Here is a 23,725-nt window from a genome sequence, read left to right as displayed (position 1 = left end):
TCCTTCAAACGTACAACTTAATTTTTGAAACTTTGTCCATGTTTAGCATGGGAATCCAACTCTTTAACAGTGTAAAAAACTCAGTATGCATGAAATAGCATTTCACCCCCCCTTTAATAAGCAGCGTGTATGCTCTTTAAATAGCAAAGAAAAAACATTGTGCCAGACTATAGACCAGGTTTGAGTTGGTCTATGGCGCAGTCTATTTTCAGCTCCTTAAAATAGCATTGTGCCAGCAATGTGCCTGAACACACCTCTTTTTTTAGACCAGCACGACTACGGCCGCATAAATGAGCGCAAATGCATTTGATAATTAAACGACATGGTGCTGGACGCGAAAATGCGATCGGCGCCGGACTTAAACTGGCAAACACACTTGTGCTGTGCCTTGTGTCACATTGTGCCAGGTGTATTATAGGGCCCTTTGTTTGTAAAACTCATATGCAAGTAGGCATCAGCTATCATGAATATTTTTGTGATTTACACCTGAAAAGACAAAGACCTGCATAATGAGCTGCATAATGAGCCTTTCAGTCAAGTGTGCGACTGAGAGGGAAGAGTTACAAGAAAGAATGTGAGGACAAAATAAATATTTTTATGTTTGTAGTTTATTTAGAATACATTTAATTATCCCACAAGATTATTTGAGATTCACTTGCAAGTGCAGTTAATTAGTGATTATAATGAATTATACTGTGTTGTTATGCATTGCATATCACGCTGTGTAAACACAAAACCATGTCTGCATGTGATCAGAGAAACAACAAACAACAAGCAATACTCTACACTTCTCAAAACTCAATATAAAAGTTATGCATTCTTTCTTTGTGTGAACATTTGGGCGGTGTTATGCAAATCTTCCCACATAATGACGTAGAGATGTGGGGGCATGTTAGAACGAGGAATTTTAGGGGGGTGTGGACAAGTCTTTTATAAAGAATATCACCTTTGATTTGAGACTTTAGCCTTTGCAACTTCACAGATCTTCCTTATGCACCAAGAGCTTGTCACACTCCAAAGAGAAAGGAAAATTGAAATAGCATCATATGACCCCTTTAAGGAATTCAGCAGTAGCTTACTCTGCTCTGTATGTCTGTGTAACTCCTGGATCTTCTTTCTTTTTCACAAATGACACTCAAGGAAAGAAGTATAATGTAACGTCCAAAGGTAAGCATGTAATAATCCTAAACATAAGATGTAATAATTTGTCATCTATTTGTCAAATATTTAAAATATCTATGGTATGTTCTCAGTAAAGCTAATGTGATTACGTTTTCTCCTCAAGCTACTTTGAAAAACATTATTCTCCCATAAATCATCACTAAATAAACAGTATCTGCTACACCGATATCCAGGTGGTTTAAATTACAGAATTGTGGATAGTTAAGCAACACACTTCAATTATAACTTTTTATGACTGTCAGTATAATATAAAAAGTTGCATTTCATTATTTTCATAATTCTGCTGCATGCTCTATTAAAGTGAATGATTTTATCACATTATGATGATGATATGTTGACAAATGACTGTCAACATAATATATAAAAGTTTAAATTCATTGTATGGGTAATTGTTTATTATTTAGTTTATTATAAAGGTGATAAGAAAAAAGAAGGTGCAGTCATCCCCGGTAGGAAAATAAAAAACTAAATAATTACATTAATAGTCCTTTACAAAGATGAAGACTTACCATTTTAACTTAAAGGGGGGGGGGGGGGGTGAAATGCTCATTTTCACTCAATATCCTGTTAATCTTGAGTACCTATAGAGTAGTACTGCATCCTTCATAACTCCAAAAAGTATTTAGTTTTATTATATTCATAAGAGAAAGATAGTCTGTACCGATTTTTCCCGGAAAAACATGAGCACCTGGAGGTGTGACGTGTGGGCGGAGCTAAAGAATCACAAGCGCGAGTAAGCTTTTGCGTTGAGAGCGTTTGGAAGCTGTGACAGCTGTGAAGGCTGAAACCTAATGAGAGCAGCAGAAGCAACGACTCGCTCCGAGCGGGGCTCGAACCCAGGTCTCCGATGGTGGGCGGACGCACTAACAAGGAGGCAGAGATATTTTAAGCAGTTTTACTCACCGCCTGTGGTTCCAACACACAATCGTGACCCTTTTTCGTTGGGATTGCATCATCCTTAAGAAATAAACGATACGCAAATCCGTCGTCAAACTGGGCCTTGTTTGTAAAACAAGCATTTTAGAAATGCAGGGAACAAACAAAAACACTTGCACAACTTCGTTGTAATGCTGTTTTTTCTTTGGTAATCTGTGCAGGGTTGTCTTGCCCTGGCAACCAAAAACACACTTCTTTTGTGACATTTGGCGACGCTCTCGCTCTGATCAGTGAAGTCTGTTGTGCTCTCAGTGCTCTGCTATACGGGAGCGCGCGCTCTTCCGGCAGAAGTGCCTCAGGACCCATATAAGGAAATTCCACTCCATCTAACGTCACACAGAGCCATACTCGAAAAAAACTTTCCGAAACTTGTGACACACCGGAAGGAGTATTTTTGGAACAGAAATACTCCTTCAAACGTACAACTTAATTTTTTAAACTTTGTCCATGTTTAGCATGGGAATCCAACTCTTTAACAGTGTAAAAAACTCAGTATGCATGAAATAGCATTTCACCCCCCCTTTAAGTTATATTTATAGTGGACTGTCAATTTCAGTCCTGCTGCATTCTCTTTAAAGTGAATAATTTTTCACATTTATTATAATGAAAAAGAAAATGGGAATAAAAAGACTTAATAATACTTTGTCAAAAACAACAACAAAATGTTCAGAAAATGCAGAGCATTCTAATTGAATACCAGTCCTTGACTCTTGTTTGTTCATATTTGTGCTTTTTATAGTCAGTACGGTTCTGATTACAGACATGGAAAATGTCTAAAAGAACAATATTTCAGATGCGACACAGTCAAAATCGGTGATGGTAAGATAATTGCACATTCAATTACATTCAATTCAAGTTTATTTGTGTAGCGCTTTTTACGATACAAATCATTGCAAAGCAACTTTAAATTAAGTTTCTACAATATTTAGTAGTAGCTTATCAGTGGTGACTGTCAGTTTATGTGCATATGACAGCAATTTTCAGAAAAATTAATACAAGACGTAGTCAGCCAGACAATGAACACTATTAACGTAATTAAAGTAATCACACTTGTAGCAATATTTGTTAGTTCTGTATGTTGTTTCAGGGTTAGCTTCATCTGGGGTCCTCTGAGGGGTCAGCATCATCTCTTCTCAGGTGTTCTGGATCCAGACTGGAGCTTGTGTAAATCCTAGTTACCACAGGATGTAAAGTCCATGGCAAAACATAGAAACCAACAAAGACATAATTGGCGTAGTTGCAGTTCCGTAAAATGAATTAGTTTAACCTAATCTAAAGAATAATAATGCGGATTTGATCTGATACAACTTCAGTCACAAATTATGAGATTTATTACTTGAATGCTTGGCAAAAGAGATGTTTTAAACAGAGAGAGTGTGTCTGAACCATGAACATTATCAGGAAGTCTATTCCAGAGTTTGGGAGCATAAGGTGAAAAATCTCTGCCTCCTTTAGTGGACTTTGCTAACCTAGGAACTACCAATTATTAAATTGCTTAAATATCAGTCCCTCCAGAAAAACGTGATTATGCGATCGCCTGATTTAATGCATAACCAGCCAAAGGCCGCATATTTATGCGGGGTCACATTTTTTTCAAATACGCCGCTCTTTTGCCGCATAAATTGTCGATTTAAGAAAACAAAATATGCGGGGCTAGCATGATTTCATAATCCCTGTATTTTCGTTGCAAAAAACTCAATTATATAGTAGCAGAAAGTTGAAAAATGTTGCGTTTACTTCACACAAGTAAAGCGCAATTTTCCCCCTATTGCCATGGGAACCTTATGAAGGGACGTAATTACGTGACGTGAACATCATCTGCAAACCCCGCGGTGAAACCAGGGTGAAACTTGAAGCGCGCAAATCATTCTTATTTGCCAACAAAAATAAGCGCAAAAGAATGCGCGAAGCAGTTTCCCGATTTTGAACTTGCGAAAACTGCGGTTTGATGAAATTGAGAAAAAAAAGGTGATTCCCCCAACACCCCTTTCTCACTAGGCTACTAACACTGTTGTAGTTTCATTCAGAAGTTGATGCAACTTTACAGTTGTAAGATTGCACTTTTTTGTTACAGAACAATATCAAAAACTTACAGTTGAAATTATATTAGTAGTATGTAAAATACTTTACGTTGCAGTAAGAGATTGCAACTTAAATATTCTGTGTAGTAATAAGAAATTACTCTTTACATTAAGGTAGTAGCCTAGTGAGAAAAATGTGTTGGGAGAATCATCTTTTTTTCTCTTTTTCATCAAACCGCAGTTTTTGCAAGTTCACGCAATTTCTTCGCATAAAATTGCAAAAATATCCAGCATATTCCATCGCATTTTTTAAGAAAACGTGCCACAAAATCAAGGATTTTTGCCCGCAACAATCACAAAAAAAATCTGTGTTTTTCTGAAGGGACTGAAATATGGCTAGTTTTAAAGATTTTAAAATTGTTTGTATATTTTCATGAATTAGCCTTCAGTTTATTTGCTACAGTGTTCACACTTCGGGGGATTGTTCCCCCACCCAAATCTAACTGACCACATTGTCATGTGCAAATCCCTTGGACTTTGTATCAATTGTATCAATCAATTGTATTTTTTCCAAGATGTTGCCATTATATAGAATGCACCAGCTATTTACACTTGCACTTTGTCTTAATTGGTAGTGTCCATTGTCGCATATCATTTGTTCTGCTGTTAGAAATGGCACAAATGAATGTAAAATGGGCCATCCAAATAAGTGTATTACTGTTTGGAACCTGTCCTTAACTACAGAGAAATAAAATGCTGGCATGGTTTAATTGAATTCCCAGCAGAGTATTTTATTATTATTAATATTAATATTAATATTACTATTTAATGTGAAATCTGAAAAAATAATGGCATCCTGTCCTAATCCTTGATCATGGCTCATGTTTTGAAATTCTTACTTGTGCTTCGAGACTATAACAATAAAGTTTTTGCTACGTTGAAAAAACGTTATTCATTTGTTTTCTTATGAATTATAATACTGTCATTCAAAGAAAAACTGCAAAATATCATTTCAGGTCATTTGTAGTAGTTTGTACAAATGTCATCTGTGTTGATTCAGAAATATTCAGGTTTTTATCATCTTATTCTGCTGTTTTAAGCACATTCACAGCCATATCACTGGATTGATAACCAATTACCCCACATTTTCAAGGCCTCAACTTTTAAGAGCCAAATGAGAAACTCCCACAATGCTTGGTCTTTTGCCTTATTAAGTGTGCGGTTTGATTCACTCATAGCTCATTGATGTTGTCATAGTTTTATTTTTTATGTAATGTGTTGTTATATTGTATATTATCACTATTTTATATTTATTATTTTATCAACAGTGTAAAATCTTTTTTTCTAATTTTTTTTTTGGTAACACTTTAGAATAGGGAACACTTATTCTCTATTAACTAGGACCTTTTCCTTAATAAGTCCTAATTTGCTGATTATTAATTGCAGAGGGGTTTCTCCTGAAGTTCAGCATCATCTCCAATGTGTTAAGCGTGCTGAGCTCCAGATTGTTGAGACTGCACCAGACAGCCAGCTCTTTAACCTGAAGAGGCAAACTGGGCAAACTGAAGAGGATCCAGTAAGAGTCCAGTAATGTCCTTCAGGTGGGCCAGCTACCTTCATCCACCAGCAATGTGGAGAATCAACAACTGGCAGACAATCTGAAAGAGTTTTACTGCAGGTTTGAAAAAAACACTCAACACGCCCTGAACACCTCTCCTCACCACCACTCACACCATTCACACCTCCTGCAACCCTCCTCTCCCCCACATCTGACATTCAGGTGACATTAAGGTGAGGTGTGCCAGGTCTTCCAGAAGCAGAAAGGCTTGATCAGGCTTGATCTCAGATGTGGCACGTCACTGCACACTACGAAGCCGCAAGGCAGGACATTGACCTGGTTGACCTCAGCATAACGCTGAAGAATAAGTGTTTCCTTCCACCAGTTATTTTCATACTTGATTTATGTTGCCAAATCATATGTGAGTTCTACAGAATCAAGGTGAAGTTTTTGACGAAGGCTTGGAACACAGGAGGTTGTTTTCCAAACGAGGAAAGAGGCAAGTCTGGAAAAGTGCAGGTGCATGAGGGTGTTTTGTAATTTCTAAAGATGTGGCAGGAGGACATTGATAGGACAGCAAACACCCACGTGGTCCTAGTCCAAAACTGGATTCACTGAGAGACATGCTTGTAATTCTGGTAAGAATTAATGGCTTGGGTGTAATCAGAAGTCACAGAGGGATCTGGCAGTGGCCCTACAAAATAAGACTGAATGCAAACACTGAATTAGAAACAAATGCAATAATAATGATACATTCAGTGCAGCTACTGAGAATATATTTAATACATATAAGGATATCTTTTGGATTACACCAAAATAAACTTTCCTTCCAGTCTGCATCATACCTGCGTGAGCTCTGTAAAGGCTGGATGAAATGCCATCTCTTTGTGTTGACAGATAACTTTGGTGCAATAACAATGAGTTGTAATGTTTACTAAAGAAGTCACTTTTGCTCATCAAGGCTGCATTTATTTGATCATCTTGCAAAATGTTATTAGAAGATAAAATAATGGTTTCTTTTTTAATATCCTTAAAAATATAATTTATTTCTGTGATGCAAAGCAGAATTTACATCCTCTATTACAAAACTCCTACAGGATAGTGACGTTTCCCTGTTTACATTAAGAATGCAACACCCAGAGAAGAACCAATCTGCCTTCCCAGGTAATTAGCAGCCAGAACCTGGAGTGAGGAGAAGAGAGACTCACAGCGGGAAAGAAAAAACAAAACAAAACACATAGGCACATATCACAGCGTGAAATAATAAGTCCATGGGACATAACATATTAGAATGATCAATGTTAGCAACAGTTGTTCTGCCATATTTTATTTTTATTTTTATTTTTAATGAAACTGCAATACTTTTTTTTCTTTGATTAATAAAAAGTTAATTTATTTACTGAATTTATTCAAATAAAAATATTTTCTAACATTATAAATATTTGCTATCACTTCTTAACAATTTAACATATCCTTGCTGATGTAGTAATTCCTTTCAAAAAAAAAAAAAATAAATAAACATTTACTTACCCCAAACTTTTGAACTGTATATTGCTCTTCTTTTTATTCATGAAAAAAATCCAAGTTCAAAACAAGTATTAAGCAGCACAACAGAATCCAGCACTATATAATAAATCAGCTTATTACAATGATTTCTGAAGGGTCATGTGAAACAGAAGACTGAGTAATGATGCTGAAAAGTCAGCTTTGCTTCACAGGAATACATTACATTTTAATGTATATTAAAAAAGAAAAACGTTATTTTACATCATAATAAAATTTCACAATATAACATTTTCCCTGTATTTTTGATCAAATACAGGCAGCCTCGAAGACCATAAGAAACTCCTGTAAATAAATAAATAAATAATAATAAAATAAAATAATAAAACCTTAAAAATCGTTCTTGATCCCCAACTTTTGACCGGTAGTGCATGTGCTGACATCGACCAGGCACGAGATGGCAGCGAACCCCTGAGCTTCAGCTGAAGCTGTTCCCAGGGGACCCCTAAGTTACTTTCGGTTTTGTCTCAAATAATACATCCTCTATGTATTATCTGTGCCTCTGATGCGTGTTCCTCGAATATTTAATATAAATTCTAGAAGAAAGACGCATGAAAGTGCAGTTTGTATGAATAATGTATCCTCTGAAATACTCCACGACCGTCATCTGCGCTTTGTTTATCACCATCGGAGCTGCTTCTGGTAAAGTTACTCGATATCTCGGTATAACTGTTTCTCCATGAAAGGGCGGCGGCCGCTATTAGCTGAAGTTAGTTCAAAGCCGTTTAGTTTTAAAATATATTATAATAGTGTGTATAATTTACAACTGCAAAATGACTGCGGTTGAATATAATTATATCTACGCAATCCTCTACAATTATTTTTTTTATTTTTATTTTTTCAAACATTGCGAGTAAATCACTCGCATATGCGACTAAATGATGTCTAATATTAGCCAATGGCTAATACATTCTCATAATCATGTTATATTATGAAATATAATAAATGGAGGCTAAGTATAAGTTTAGCACAGCTATATTTTCACTCGCAAACACTCTCTGACAGAGCGCTTCAGAGATCTCAACTCTCTGTCAGAAGATCTGTGATATTTCTCAGTTCATCTCAATGAATGCGTAAATGCACCTGTATTTAATGGACTGTAAACTCTAGTGTGTAGCAAACAAATCGCCGTAGCTTTCTCTCAGAGACAGAGAGAGAATCAAAATAATGGAAAAATAACGGTGATCCTACGGAAGTCTTCAGCTTTTAAGAACAGCCGCGTTTTCCGGTAGTGGGTGGGCTTCATGTGCAAACGGCAATCTCATTGGCTGCCTCTAGACCCTATTTTGATTTTAGCAAATCAGTTCGAAGGAACGCACAAAATGATTAATATTCATGAATCCAGCAGCTCAGTAATCCTTAGTAATCCTTATTGTGTTTTATATTTCTTATTATTAGAATTCGTATCATTATTATCTTATTAATATTTTTATTTTATTTTATTCTATTTTTTTATTTTAAAATGCTCAGTTAAAATGACTAAAATGCATTCACACATGGTTATCAAGTTTACTTCTAATTACTAATTACTAAGTTATTTTCTTAAATCATTCTTAATTGTTATAAAGCTTGACTGACTGGTGTTAATAGTTACTACTTATTATTATTATTATTATTGCGCGTGTTCTGTTTACTTAAGTGTTTCTGAATTGTATGAGTGGTTTGGAATATAAATCATAGCACGATTCAGAAAAAAAAAAAAAAAAAAAGAAATATATATATAACCATAGAGCAAAAACATGAACAAAGAAAGTAACACGAACTTATAAAATATATTTTAATGGAAATAATTAAGTGTGAAAATAACAGGAGGATATATAGTCAAACCAAAATTATTCAGAGACCAGAAATACATTTGTTTTTTACTAGTGGGTGCAGGACACTATAGTTCATTTATGTATGTGAGGATAACAAAATAAAGTAAACTGTGACAAATTATACCTCAAAATTCTTCAAATAGTATACTACTAGTAAAACCAATACAAATTTGAAGATTCAAAGTTGAGAGCATGCCCAGGAGACCGGGCTGTCATTAAGGATAAGAGTTGCCCGACTAAGTATTGATAGTTGTGTAAATACTGTCATACAGCTGTCTAAATAATTTTTGGTTGATTGTAATCCATTAAATACATTTTTATAAAAGTTTTCTAACATTATCAAGATGAATTTGTTCTGATACAGTTAAACTATGAGTTATATTCTAAACTATAGAGAATAAACTGTGATAATGTGAAGTCTTGAAGGTTTCTTTTTTGACTGTCTATTTAATAAATTAAGTTAATCAGCTAACATTAAAAATACTATTTTGGTTTCTGTACCCAATATTTAAAAAAAAAATAGAAATGCAATAAAAATATTGATATTGGTACTAGGCATCGGCAAGTATCAAAAAAAAAAAAAAAATATATATATATATATATATCAGTATGTCGAGTAAACTAAAATATTTATTAGCTAATAGCTATTACAGGATTGTTAGAACAGTCTTTGTCGTGGCCTTGTTTTGTGTAGCTTCTAGTTATTAGCAGCAGGCCGAGGCCTACACCGCAACAAAACGGGTGTAACATTATAGTTCAGATGTTTATGCCTCTGTTATTTTATTATTAGATGATGATAACACTCATAAATATGTGTTTTGTTTATATTTTTGTGGTATGTATATGACAAATAAAAGTCCCTTTAAGGGTATTCTGTAGTCTTTGGACATATTGTGTCTGAATATAGTACATTATCAGGTACTTTTGGTTGACGTGCTTTATTAGTAACTATTATTCAGAAATGTGCTTGTTGAATGTTGACTAATATACTCTTTCATTTGTCAAACTAGTTGAAGAAGAGAAAGTTTATGGTGAAGTCGGTCGTTCAGTGTCTTTTGGTGCAACCAGAATAGATCCTCTTGTCAGCAGCATTATATGGAAACAGAGAAACGGTGCATCTGTTGTAAAAGCGATTGAATGGGATGAAGTTGATGATGGTGTTTCTGCCCCGAATCTGAGATTCAGAGACATCACAACTCTTAATGAAACAACTGGAGAAATCACTATAACTAACTTAACTGTTGAACATAGTGGACTTTACACCATTGACATCAACAGTAAAGAACAGGAGCAAAAATTCATGTTGGAAGTTTTGCGTAAGTGGATATACTTTTAAAAGCTTTACACTGATGCATTAATACTGATTAACACAGATAGTGTGTGTGATTTTAATATCACAATACATTGACCTCCAAATAAACAATATAGACATTTGTAAGTGATAGTTTGTGTTAGTATCACATAATTATTATATGGTGCAATCATACTGTACTCTAACAAGACATTTTTAAAGTTAGTGTAGTTGTTTTTCTTCTAGTTGTACATTTCTTGTTTGTTTGTTTTTTTTTTTGTTTTTTTTCTGTGGACTGGAATTTAATGTTTTTTTCTTTGTTTCTTTCACAGCACCGGTCCCCAAACCTGTGATAAAAATAGAGAAGAATGAAGTTAACCCTGATGCAGTGTATTTAATATGTGAGTACAGTGAAACGATCATCTGGAAGAATTCTACTGGAGGCACACTGCAGGGTTCACCCCACTATCCGAATGGAGAACTTATCACAGTTGAAAAACAAGGAAATCCAGATTTCTTCTACACATGCACACTCGAGAATGCAGTGAGTGAGCGCACCAGTGATCCGGTCTATGAGAGAGATCTGTTTGAAGGTAAGCATCATTTATTAATATCAGATAAGTGTTTATGTTGAGGTGGTCCAGAGAAGCTGTATTGTGTTTGGAAGTTTTTTGACATCTCACACTTAAAATGATCTGTATGTAAATGGGATAAAATTCAACAATATATATCAAAGCAAATTACTTTTGTTTTTCAATTTAGTAAATATTACATCTATTGTCTCGTGATCCTTCATAAATCATTCTAATATTCTGATTTCCTGCTCAAAAAAACATTTATTATTATTATTATTAGAGTAGACTTTTTTCACGTTTGTTTAATGAATAGAAAGTTCAGAAGAACAGCATTTATCTGAAATAGAAAGCTTTTGTAACATTATTACAAAAAATATGTATCACTTTTGATCAATTTAAAGCATCCTTGCTAAATAAAAGAAATAATTTATGTAAATTGTAAAGTTATTATATAATTTATATTTATTTGTAATTTATAATAAATTTTTCTTGAGCAGAAAATCATTATATCAGAATTATTTCTGAAGATCGCGTGACACTGAATGATGCTGAAAATACAGCTGTGCGTCACAGAAATAAATTACAGTTTAACAGATATAATATAATAGAAAACAATGATTTTAAATAGTAAAAATATTTCATAATTTTACTGTTTTACTTTTTGCTGTACTTTGGATCCAATAAATGCAAGCTTGTTGAGCAGAAGATACGTCTTTAAAAATACTAATAATCTTACTGTTCAAAAATGTTGAATAATGTTATGTACTTGGATCATCTATCCTCTTTCATTTTATACATTATATTTGACTGTAAGTTCATCCAATTTATGTTAATGGATAATCTGTGAATCAGTTTGTACAGATTTTCAGCTATTCAGTATTTCCAAACCAGACGACCAAATATAATCAGTTCTTGTTGCAATAGGAGCAATTTATATCATGTAATGACACCCCAGTTTTCAAAGTGTGTGTCAGAGAGAGAGCATTTGCAATTTGTCAGGCGTTTTTTAATACAGTATGTTGCCCTTCATCAGAAAATATCAACTATCACAGTCATACAGTGGTAACTTTGTCAAGAAAACCATTACTGCACATCTGCTGGTTGTTTAGCAGAGTAGAGAGCAAATGGCATTAACCCTTTAGAATAGGTAACACTTGTTAACTATTAACTCTCAATAAATTATTAATTTGCTGCTTATTAATAGTTGGTAGTTGTTAGGTTTAGGTATTGCACTAATACATGGCTAATATTATATTAATATGCATGCTAATAAGAAACTAATAGGTGTTACCTATTCTAAAGTGTTACCAACATAAAATATTTTGGGCCATTTGGACTTTGTATCAAGTCACAATGAAAGAGTTTATATCATACAATTTGGTTTCTGTGATTGCTGATAGTTTTGACCAGGATATTGTTATCCGATCATTAAGAGTGGATTATGAATCAGCTGTGCAAGTTGTATATTATGAGTTATGTATTATGTTTATACCTTATTTTATTTTTCTTCAGAGAGTGTACCTTGGTGGATAGTCCTCGTCGTGCTCATCCTAATCTTGATAGTCATTGCCGTTTGTTTTGTTTCCCTGTATTTAGTTCATACACAAGTTTCACAATTTGAGTTGAATTACTGAGAGAAATTAACTTTTACACAACATTCTAATTTATTGAGATGCACCTGTAACTCCAGCGCTGAGTTAATACTGCTGTGAGTTCATGTGGTGTTGTACAGTAAATGACAGAGGTGCCAGAACTGCAGCTGATAGAATGTGTGCTGTAGCACGACACAACGATATTTCTTCAAAAGCAGATCGTGGAGACATTTATATCATCCAAAATCAAAAATCGTCATGTCGCACATCCCTAATTTCAAAGATTAATTGCTTTACACTTTTTTTCTAGGCCATTACATTTTGTAATTTTTATTAGTTATTTATTCTGTAGCAGTGTATATGAAATTGATTAATTCTATCTTCTTCCTTTCTCATAATGAAGATAAAGATGAAGATAAACAGCTTGAGGAGGGAGAAGCAAAACAAAATGGTAAGAAAAATAAATGTCACAAAATATCTAGAAATATCTGAAACATATTCATATTCGCCGATTTCGGAGACGATCATCTCCACGTGATCAGCGGGAGCTCAGTGATCATGTTACGAGAGCAGTCTTCACTCGGGTAGGCCTTCTGAAATTCAGATCTTTCAAGCGAATCATGGATTTTCGCAGGATGTCTATTCACGTCTTTGCATTGACTAAACATGTAAATCACTTGCGCTTAACACTTCATACGCATCTGGCATGAATGCACCATTAAGAGTGCATTATGAATCAGTTTTTATAACTTATTTTCTTTTTCTTCAGAGAGTGTACCTTGGTGGATAGCTCTCATCGTGCTCATCCTAATCTTGATAGTCATTGCCGTTTGTTTTGTTTCCCTGTATTTAGTTCATACACAAGTTTCACAATTTGAGTTGAATTACTGAGAGAAATTAACTTTTACACAACATTCTAATTTATTGAGATGCACCTGTAACTCCAGCGCTGAGTTAATACTGCTGTGAATTCATGTGGTGTTGTACAGTAAATGACAGAGGTGCCAGAACTGCAGCTGATAGAATGTGTGCTGTAGCACGACACAACGATATTTCTTCAAAAGCAGATCGTGGAGACATTTATATCATCCAAAATCAAAAATCGTCATGTCGCACATCCCTAATTTCAAAGATTAATTGCTTTTCACTTTTTTCAAGGCCATTACATTTTGTCATTTTTATTAGTTATTTATTCTGTAGCAGTGTATATGAAATTGATTAATTCTATCTTCTTCCTTTCTCATAATGAAAATGAAGATGAAGATAAACAGCTTGAGGAGGGAGAAGCAAAACAAAATGGTAAGAAAAATAAATGTCATAATATCTAGAAATATCTGAAACATATTCATATTCATATTCGCCGATTTCGGAGACGATCATCTCCACGTGATCAGCGGGAGCTCAGTGATCATGTTACGAGAGCAGTCTTCACTCGGGTAGGCCTTCTGAAATTCAGATCTTTCAAGCGAATCACGGATTTCGTTCCGCAGGATGTCTATTCACGTCTTTGCATTGACTAAACATGTAAATCACTTACTTCATACGCATCTGGCGTGAATGCACCATTAAGAGCGGGTTATGAATCAGTAGTTATACCTTATTTTCTTTTTCTTCAGAGAGTGTACCTTGGTGGATAGCTCTCATCGTGCTCATCCTAATCTTGATAGTCATTGCCGTTTGTTTTGTTCCCCTGTATTTATTTAAAACATGAGTTTCACAATCTGAGTTGAATTACTGAGATAAATTAACTTTTACACCTGTAACTCCAGAGTTAACACTGTTGTGAATGAATTCATGTGGCATTGCGTTCTGCAGCTGATAGAACCACGATCATAAATTGTCATATCGCACATCCCAAATTTCAAACATTTATTGCTTTTCACTTTTTTTTTGGCCATTACATTTTGTAATTTTATTAGTAGTATTTTATTCTGTAGCGGTGTACATGAAATTGATGAACTCTATCTTCTTCTTTCCTCATAATAAATGAAGATACACAGCTTGAGAAGGGAGCAGCAAAAAGAAACGGTAAGAAAAAAAGGTCTGAAAATGAATTAATCCAGGTTTGAATTAGAGAATGGCTAGTTGAGCATCAAGGCATTACGAGTGTAACATGAATCAGTTGTGCAAGCTGTATATTATAAGATATATATTATTTTTTATACCTTATGTGCTTTTCTTTCAGACGGTGGATCTTTGTGGATAGTTTCCGTCAAGATCCTAATCTTGATACTGGCCCCCATTATTGTTTTTGTTATCATGTATAAGTTCTGGCCAACGTTTCATAGTAAGTTTCCTATTGTGTTATCTTCTTTAAGAAATGTGTTTCTTGCTCTTATCATGTTTTTTAAGGAGTTTAAAATACTGTCTATAAACTTGTACCCAGTGTAGACAGTAGTAGTGTACAGCAGTGGCCAAAAGTGATGTCCAGCATAGGAAAAATTATATCTTCACCATTTAATCAAACATATTAATGTTATGTTGATGTAGATTTTCTAAGTGTATTGTGTAGTTGTGCTTGGGATGTGTAAAATTATTGTATGTGCTCCCTGTTCTGTAAATGTTTTTTTTTTCTATGCATTTTTGTTTTGTCCATAGTAAAATAAAATGCATATATCTACGATAAGCTGTAGTATGCATTTTTTGCCAAATAGTTTTGTCAGTTAAATACCTTAACCAATGTTTTCCTCACATTTCAAGTGTTTAATTAAACTTGTCATTTAAATCAAATAGTGTGAATGTTCCCTCTGGACACCACTTTTGGCCGCTACTGTATTTCTGTATGATTAATGATTACTGTGAAAGTGTATTTTGAAGGCAGATACAAATTTATATATATACTTCTAGTGGTGTTAATGCAGGAAAATGTAGATGAGCACAGAGTGTTGAATGTTTATTTTACATTTTAGGAAACTAATTTCATTCTTCTTGTGGAATTTTATTAGTTCTTGGTGTTGGATACTCAAATGTATGTTTTGTATTTTTTAGTTGATTTGTAATTTTTTTTCTTTTTTTTTATTCTACAACAGAAATTGTTCACGACAATTTTAAAGACACACCATGCATAGGAGGTACGTTTATGTTTGTTTTTGGAGTGATTGCCTTCAGTCACCTTTATGTGAAATACTTGATAAAACTAATACAGTTAACATTCAATTACTTATACCATTGTTTCTCCCTTCAGCGATTCTGAAACGGCTGGATGGAAAGAATAGTATGTCGTTTTTCATTCATGTTTTTATCTTTTTCCCTCAAAGCATTTTAAAATATTATTCAAGCATGCTTTCAAATTAGATGCTAAATGTTAATTTTGTCTAACCAGACCTAGTTATCTTGAACATGTTCATAATTTCTTCTGAAAGATTGTTTGTTATTTTCTGTTCTGTGCTGTGCAAGATTTCTTTACAAAACTTAAAGTACCATACGTACTATTCTGAAATTCAATGTATTAAACATTTTTACACTTTCTACTGTAATAGTGACATAAAATGAGCAAAGTGAGAGATTTCAAACATTACATGCTTTTCATGTTTTGTTTTTTGTTTTTTTTTAGGCCATTACATTTTGTAATTTTATTAGTAGTAATTTATTTTATACCACTGTACAGCAAATTGATGAACTCTATCTTCTTTCTTTCTCATAATAGAGGACTATAGTCTGCCTCCGCATTTGGTGATAACAGCAGAAACAAACAGTAAGAAAAATAAATCTGTCACAAGAAATCTAGAAATATGAGACATATTCTCAGTGATGCTAACACTAATTTATTCTGTACCAGTGTACATAAAATTGATCAATGCTCTGTTCTTCATTTCTCACAGTGAATGGAGATACACAGCCTGATGGGGAACCAAACGGTAAGAATAATCTTAAAGATGAAAAAAAAAAAAAATCTGAAACATATTCTCAGTGACTCTAACACTAACTGTACGTTGAAGTCATCTTTCTATCATATATTTGATCAATCATTAGCAACACTGTTACACCAATGAATGAATCCAGGTTTAAATTAGAGAATGATTGGTTGAGCATCAAGGCACAAGATAGTTCCCAACTTTTTGTAACCGTTAATACAAAAAGAGTTGCATTTCATTGTAAGTCTAATTGTTTGTTATTTGTTAATTATGAAGGTGAGGGGGAGAAACAAGAAGATGACAAACAAAGTAACATGATTATAAATAGTTGGTTTCTCATAAACATGTCCTTAACAAAGATAAAGACTTTTAGTTTATCTTATCTTTAACTTTTACTCTAGTTATTTTTAAAAGTGGTTTGATCTCTTTGTTATTACAGTTCTACTGTAAGTTGTTTTAAAGTGTATAATATCAATACGTAATCATAATGATGATAAAGACACTGGAAGTCGTGGCCTAATGGTTAGAGCGTCGGACTCCCAATTGAAAGGTTGTGAGTTCTAGTCTCGGGCTGGCAGGAATTGTGGGTGGGGGTAGTGCATGAACAGTTCTCTCTCCACCTTCAATACCACGACTTAGGTGCCCTTGAGCAAGGCATCGAACCCCCAACTGCTCCCCGGGCGCCGCAGCATAAATGGCTGCCCACTGCTCCGGGTGTGTGTTCACAGTGTGTGTGTGTGTTCACTGCTCTGTGTGTGTGCATTTCGGATGGGTTAAATGCAGAGCACAAATTCTGAATATGGGTCACCATACTTGGCTGAATGTCACTTTCACTTTCACTCACTTTCAAAACTGGCTTCATTTTGAAATAAGTTTTGAGATGTTTATAATGCTTTACTCTGAACATGTGTTCATTGACACTTGTATAATTTGTCTAATTAAACTCTTGTCTTTTATTGTGACTTCATAGTTCAACATCTGAAGGAAGATGGCGAGGATGAAACTGAAAAATGAATTAACCCGAGACTTTAGTGGTAGGTAAGTTCATACTATGTCATGTTTAGTTTCAGTACCAGTAATTTGATTGAGATCAAGAAAATCTCTTTGCTGCTCAGGGGTGCGTTTCCCAAAAGCATCGTTAGCCAACTATGGTTGTGTCATGATTCTGCCCTCATGTCCTTGATTTTTCCTAGTCTTGAGGCAGGATCATGGCAGACCCGTGTTTTGTGTTCAAGCACATGGCCTTGTCTTTGGGCCATGTGCTTGTGTTGTCTCGTTCCCTTGCCCTGCCCCCCTTGTTATCCTAGTCTTGTCGTGATTGTCCTATCTGTGTCACCTGTCGTGTCTTAATTGTTCCCCCTATTTAGATCTCCTAGTGTGCTCTGTCTTGCGTCAGTTCATTGTGATTGTTCCACTCTGTGATTGTTCAACTTATGTGTTCCTACCTGTCAGCCTCCAGAGATATCTTGTCCTTGAAACCCCTCTAAGAAGTCTTTTGTCTTGCAGTGAGTGTTTGTTAGTAGTTAGTGTTCAGAGTCTTTGTTTACCTTTTTTATTGTGTTTTGTAGAATTATTTAGTGTCAACCCTAGCCCTTGTTTTCCCCCTCGTGGGTTTTGTTTTTCCCCTTTTTGTATACAATAAATCCTCTGTGTAACCCGATTCCTGCCTGCACTTGAGTTCCTCCCTTGCCAACCCTGACAGGTTGCAAGTTCCGTCGTTAATAACGTAGTTTAACGATCTGGTTTTTCCCGAAACCATAGTTTAAATTGAACATTCGAAAACTGCATTGCATACTTGTGTTGTTGGAATGACAGCTCTTCACCTGTGGTTTAAAGGCATAGTTCGTCATTAGTTTGCTGTGTCGACGTCATTGATTGCGCCACACCTTGGCTGTGTACTATTCAGAGTTATCGACCCCTATGCCCTAATTTCACCATCCACTTTGTGACTTAAAAGACTTAAAGTTGTGGTTTAAGTTTATTACCTTATTCGCCGCCTTTATTATTATTATTACAGATTCAGTTTGAAACTATATAGCAGCGTGCCCCTTGCAATTATTCTCCCTCCGAAGTGCCCCCTGAAAGCATTAATCGTGCCAATTGGAATGCAGCCATCGTTTTGTTTGTGCGAAGAAACTGCGAGTTTGTCAAGTGAGTTATCTTTGTAAAAATATTCCAAAATACATATTTCTCATATAACAATATTGGTAAAACAGTGTGTTAGAGGTTTTCACTTATATTAAATGTTAACACTCAAATCACAGTATTTTTATAGTAAATTAATGTGCCCACATAAAGTAACAAAAATGTATAAATAAGTGAGTGTTTTGTTGTTTTTACAGAATTATAAAATAGAATACTCTCTACAAATGTGTTTTATATAGGGTCGATAACTCTGAATAGAACACAGTCCAGGTGCGGCGCAATCAATGACAATGATACAGCAAACTAACAGCGAACTATGTCTCTAACCACAGGTGAAGAGCTGTCGTTCCAATGATACATGTTTTCGATGCAGTTTCCGAAAGTTCGTTTGAACTATGGTTTCGGGAAACACCGAATCGTTGAACTATGTTGGTAACAACGGATCTTGCGACCATAGTTGGCTAACGATGCTTTTGGGAAACGCACCCCAGGTCAGCTTGTTGTTTAGTAGATAGTTCCTGTTTTGATGCTCCAAATACAAATAATTATGACTTATTTTACTTTCTAGAAAAAAAAACAGCTCTGCTTCTTTAAAATTTTTGCATGGTTTAGTCAAGAAACAAACTTCAGAACAAAGACTTTTCATCGGATCACCTTTTGAAGAACAGTCTCTTTTTTTTTTCTCAGACATTAGCGGTAAACTTTGGATGAATGTGGAGTTATAATTTTTTAAAAGCCTAGTTATAAAATTTTCTATATTATTCCCCTGTGTCCACAAATCATCCCTCAGTTTAACTGCTGTACTGTTCACACTGTGGGAATTCTCTTTTTTATCTAGTTATCCACACTGTTTGTGTATAATCAGTTTAATCTGTGCCTTGTTTGCAATGTTTTTGACAATCTGTATTATCTGCATTGGTTGTGTTAGTGATGATATAGATTTGGTGTGGTATCTTGACTTAAGCTTACTGATATGTACCAGCTTCCTTTTTGGCCCTGTGATGACATTGGTGTCCACCAGAAAGAGAAACAAACAAAATATGTGCATTGAAAGCGGTCACATCCAACGTGTTCAGCTCGATCACTATAATACTAATCAAATGTGTGAACACAGCTAAAGATCAGTATGAGTGACATGAAATATGGTGTTAAATATATCTCGGTCTCATAACTGTTTATTAACACAACTGTTAACTACATATAACATATGTTGATACAAGACACAGCAATGACTTCAGGCTGTTGATACAGTTTTGTGTGCAAACCTATTCTTATCAGAAGTAGTGCAAGCATGTGTTTCAGAAATAGTCTTTGTGATGATGACATGAAGCATAAAGTGTGTACAGTATCACTAATTATAAAGGTTTTTTATTTTTTGCTTTTAATGTGACGTGCCCAGTGTAGGTGGTTTTTGTACCAAGTAGAAATAGCAACAAACTGCATTTAGTGCAGACAATAATGGTGATCACACAAAGTGTGTTAGAAAGGTGAATTAGGCTTTGGTTGGTTGAATTGGTCAAAATAACTTGTGTTTGCATCCAGTGTAAATAGACAGTGCTGTAGTGAAAATTAGATAACATGAATTGATTTGGGAAAAGCTATTTTACTGAAAAAAAAAATATATATTTATATATATTGGTCAGAATAGTTATTTTCTAGACCTTTAACTACTGAATGAGCAAAGTGTGGACTTTGTATTCCCAGCAATGTGAAATCTGAAAAATGGCATACAGTGCAAGATTTATAGTTTGAACCACTGTTCTATATTATAGATAAGTGGTTTGAACACATTCTTACCTGCACTTCCAGACAATAACTATTCCTTTTGTTACTTTGATAAATGTTTTCTTGGCCTTGAAGGCTTTTCTGATGTGTTTTGAATATATCAAAATTGTTGCAAGAATTTGAAAGGACTTTTAAGCTTTTATGGTTATGAATTACAAAATTCAAATTTTAAGAAAAACATAATGTCATTTTAGGTCAGTTGTTGTAGTTTGTGCAAGTGTGCAATTACTGTGTTAATTCGGAAATATTCTTTTTTTTTTTTTTTTTTATCCAAATGTAAAAAAAAATTCTTCTTTTTGTTTCATATCTATAGTGTTTTGTGTGCATATCATTCTGGAAATTATAACTCATTCAAAACAATGTCTCTGTAACATTAATACATTTCCCCATTTTTAAAGGCCTCAGCTTCTTTCAGCCAAATGTGAAACTCCCGCATTCCTTGGACTTTCGTCTTCATGTTAAGGGTGCAGTTTTGCTTCACTCATAGTTGACTAATGTTGAAATAGTTTCATTTTATTTTGTTTAGTATATTCTTGTATTATATTCACTGCTTTATGCAAACTTTTTTTCTACCACTATTGTATATCTAGTGTCAATTACAGTATAACATGTAAAAGATTCTTATTTCTTTTTATTACAATTTAATTTTTCATAATACAAGCACCGTCTATGCATATCTTTTAAATGCTGTTTAGTTTTCAGACCTACAATATATCTTGTTCTCTGGGGTCACCTCCAACCTTTTATAAGCAGAATATAAATGTGCCCCAATAACTGATCACATTGACCCTGAGGAGCTCCGTTTGAAGGATGGAAATTCATCTTTTACCATAAGAGAGGGTGTAGACTTCCTGTTTGTGGTTTGCAAGATGCACACATGTATTTTGTATTTTAAGACTATCTGAATGTATTAAAATAGCATGAGCTTCTTCCATTATTGATGCTAAACCTTTTTGCTATGCGTTTCTTTCTTAATAAAAGGAACTATAGAGAAACACTAACTGAGCAACTGTTGCTTTAATTTAAGACAAAAATAGAATGGGCTAGTTACATATCTCTGCCATCTTGGATTTCCGGTCTTGCAAGTGTGTTCAAAGATACTTCCTTTTGTGCTAAACATCAGGGCAGTGAACTGGAGAAATCCAAATATTACCTTCTATATGTTCACAGCATTTATAATATCACTTCAAATGCATAAAGATATACACTGCTATTATTACTATACTATAAATGTTAACTGAGCTAGTGTATTTGAAACTTGTGTATGTTTGGGTCTGGTGAATGGATTAAATACAGTAATGTTCCCTACTGTTCACGAAATGAAAGTTGAACTCATGGTGTGTATACACAGCTACATAATGTATTTTTATCTTACCAAATATGTAAATGTACAAATTGCTTATTTTTCACAAAAATTTGTATTACATTGATTTTTAAAATGAAATATTTACCTCGTCAGACGTAGGCTGCGATTTATCTTCGCAAGTATCCATTTTTCAATTGTGCACATACATCAGTTTGTTTCATCATTATTTTCACAACATATTTTATTATTTTACACAGTAATTGTAATGATGAGACAGAGAGATTCGGATCCATGTGCAGAACTTTTAATGAGAATGGTCAGACAGGCAATGATCAGTAACGGCGTCAGGTATGTGGGGATAATCAGAATCGATAACAGGAACAAGCAGATGTTGGGGGCAGGCAGCAGAGAATCAGAGTCGGTATAAACAATCCAAAGGTCAGGTACAGAAGGGAAACACAAGGAATACACTCGAAAATGTCAGACTGGCTAAACAAGACTTCGCAGTGAGTGAGAGTGAGTGTGCTGCTTATATGTGTGTGTAAATGAGGTGCAGGTGTGGCAAGGAGATTGATTGAGGAATGATGTGCAGGTGTGGCAGGGTGATTGTGATGCAGAGACTAATGGGAAATGTAGTTAGGGTGTGGTGCAACAGATAAGAGGTGCTAGAGTCCGAGTGACATCTGGTGGTGAGTGTGGAATAGTCCTGATTGGAGTGCCCTCTACAAAAGTTCATGGGCACTCCATGTAATGATCGTGACATAGCCCCCCCACAAAGGAGCGGCTTCCAGACGCTCAAAACAATCTAGGAGGGCGGTGGAGCGGAGGCAGAACAGGGGGAGGGACGGAGGGCCAGGTCCATGAGGAAGTGGAGTGGTCAAGGCCTGGGGCAGAGCAGGCAGAACTGGGCCTAACATGGAGATCAGGAGTCTCTCCTGGACCTGAAATGGGAAACAAGGGCCCTTCCTTGGCCTGACAGAGGAAACAGGGACCCGCCGTGGGCCTAACTCGGGAACAGGGGTCCACCAAGGCAGAGCAGGTGGCGTGGGAGCCCACCAGAGCGGAGCAGGTTGAGCTGGAGCCCACCAGGGTGGAGCAGAGGACCACCACAGCCGAGATGATGGGGCAGAAGCCCACCAGGGCGGACCAGACGACCACCACAGTAGAGTTGATGGCACAGGAAAGCAAATCTGGTCAGGTGGGACTGAAACAGTGAACATAAACAGGTTAATAGCGGCCTCCGTGGCCGTGATGAGATGGTAGCTGGCCTCCGTGGCCATGACAGGACAGACGGAGAGTTGGTGTATGGTCCCCGTAGCCCTGACCGGAATTAATGACAGCTCATTGACGGCCTCCCTGGCCGTGACAGGATAGGACGAGAGCTCTGAGTTGTGACGAGGCTCTGGGAGTTCGGCTGAGATGTGACGAAGCTCTGGTAGATCTGTGGTGATTTGACTGGGTTCATGAAGATCAACTGTGACTTGACTGGGTTCATGAAGATCGTTGGTGACTTGACTGTGCTCCTGAGGATCAACTGTGACTTAACTTGGTTCACGGAGGTTAATGGTGACTTGCCTTTGCTCATGAAGATCATTGGTGACTTGCCTTTGCTCATTAAGATCATTGGTGACTTGACTTTGCTCATGAAGTTTAACTGTTGTTTTACTTGACTCTTGGGTGTTAGAGGTGACTTGACCCATCTCTGGATGGTCAACGGTGACCTGACTAGGTTCTGGGAAATCGACGGGGACCTGATCAACGGTGACTAGCCCTGACTCTGGAGGGTCCACTGGGAACTGACTCGACTCTGGAGTGTCTGTGAAGACCCGAGGTGCCTTGGCTTCGGGCACGGTCTCGGCCTCCAGAACAGCATCGGGTACCGCCTCGGCATCGGGCACCACCTCGGTCTCTGGAACAGCATCGGCCACCGCCTCAACCTCTGGAACAGCATTGGGCACCGTCTCGGCATCGGACACCACCTCGGTCTCTGGAACAGCAACGAGCACCGCCTCGGCATCGGACACCACCTCGGTCACCGGAGCAGCATCGGGCACCACCTCGGGGGTGGCAGCGGTCCGCTCGGGAATGTCCTTGGGTCTC

General features: G+C 35.9%; 1 protein-coding gene across 2 annotated transcripts; it reads left to right on the top strand.

The window, feature by feature from the left end:
• Positions 1–7,684: 7,684 nt before the first annotated feature.
• LOC113044619 (uncharacterized) lies at positions 7,685–17,427 on the top strand. Of its 2 annotated transcripts, XM_026204753.1 has the most exons (12): positions 7,685–7,902; positions 10,088–10,393; positions 10,701–10,961; positions 12,939–12,986; positions 13,793–13,834; positions 14,528–14,563; positions 14,721–14,822; positions 15,565–15,606; positions 15,720–15,749; positions 16,182–16,229; positions 16,357–16,392; positions 17,360–17,427. In XM_026204753.1, exons 1-12 carry the CDS (start codon positions 7,836–7,838, stop codon positions 17,401–17,403), a joined length of 1,062 nt encoding a protein of 353 aa, XP_026060538.1. In that variant the 5' UTR covers positions 7,685–7,835; the 3' UTR covers positions 17,404–17,427. The 2 variants fall into 2 exon arrangements, with proteins under 2 accessions (XP_026060538.1, XP_026060539.1); XM_026204754.1 differs by lacking the exon at positions 13,793–13,834 and having other exon boundaries at positions 7,686–7,902.
• The last annotated feature ends 6,298 nt before the right edge of the window (positions 17,428–23,725 follow it).

The sequence above is a fragment of the Carassius auratus genome, chromosome 26 (assembly GCF_003368295.1).
Source record: "Carassius auratus strain Wakin chromosome 26, ASM336829v1, whole genome shotgun sequence".
Classification (NCBI taxonomy): domain Eukaryota; kingdom Metazoa; phylum Chordata; class Actinopteri; order Cypriniformes; family Cyprinidae; genus Carassius; species Carassius auratus.
The sequence above is the reverse complement of the archived record's forward strand: the minus strand, read 5'-3'. Positions and strand labels throughout refer to the sequence as shown.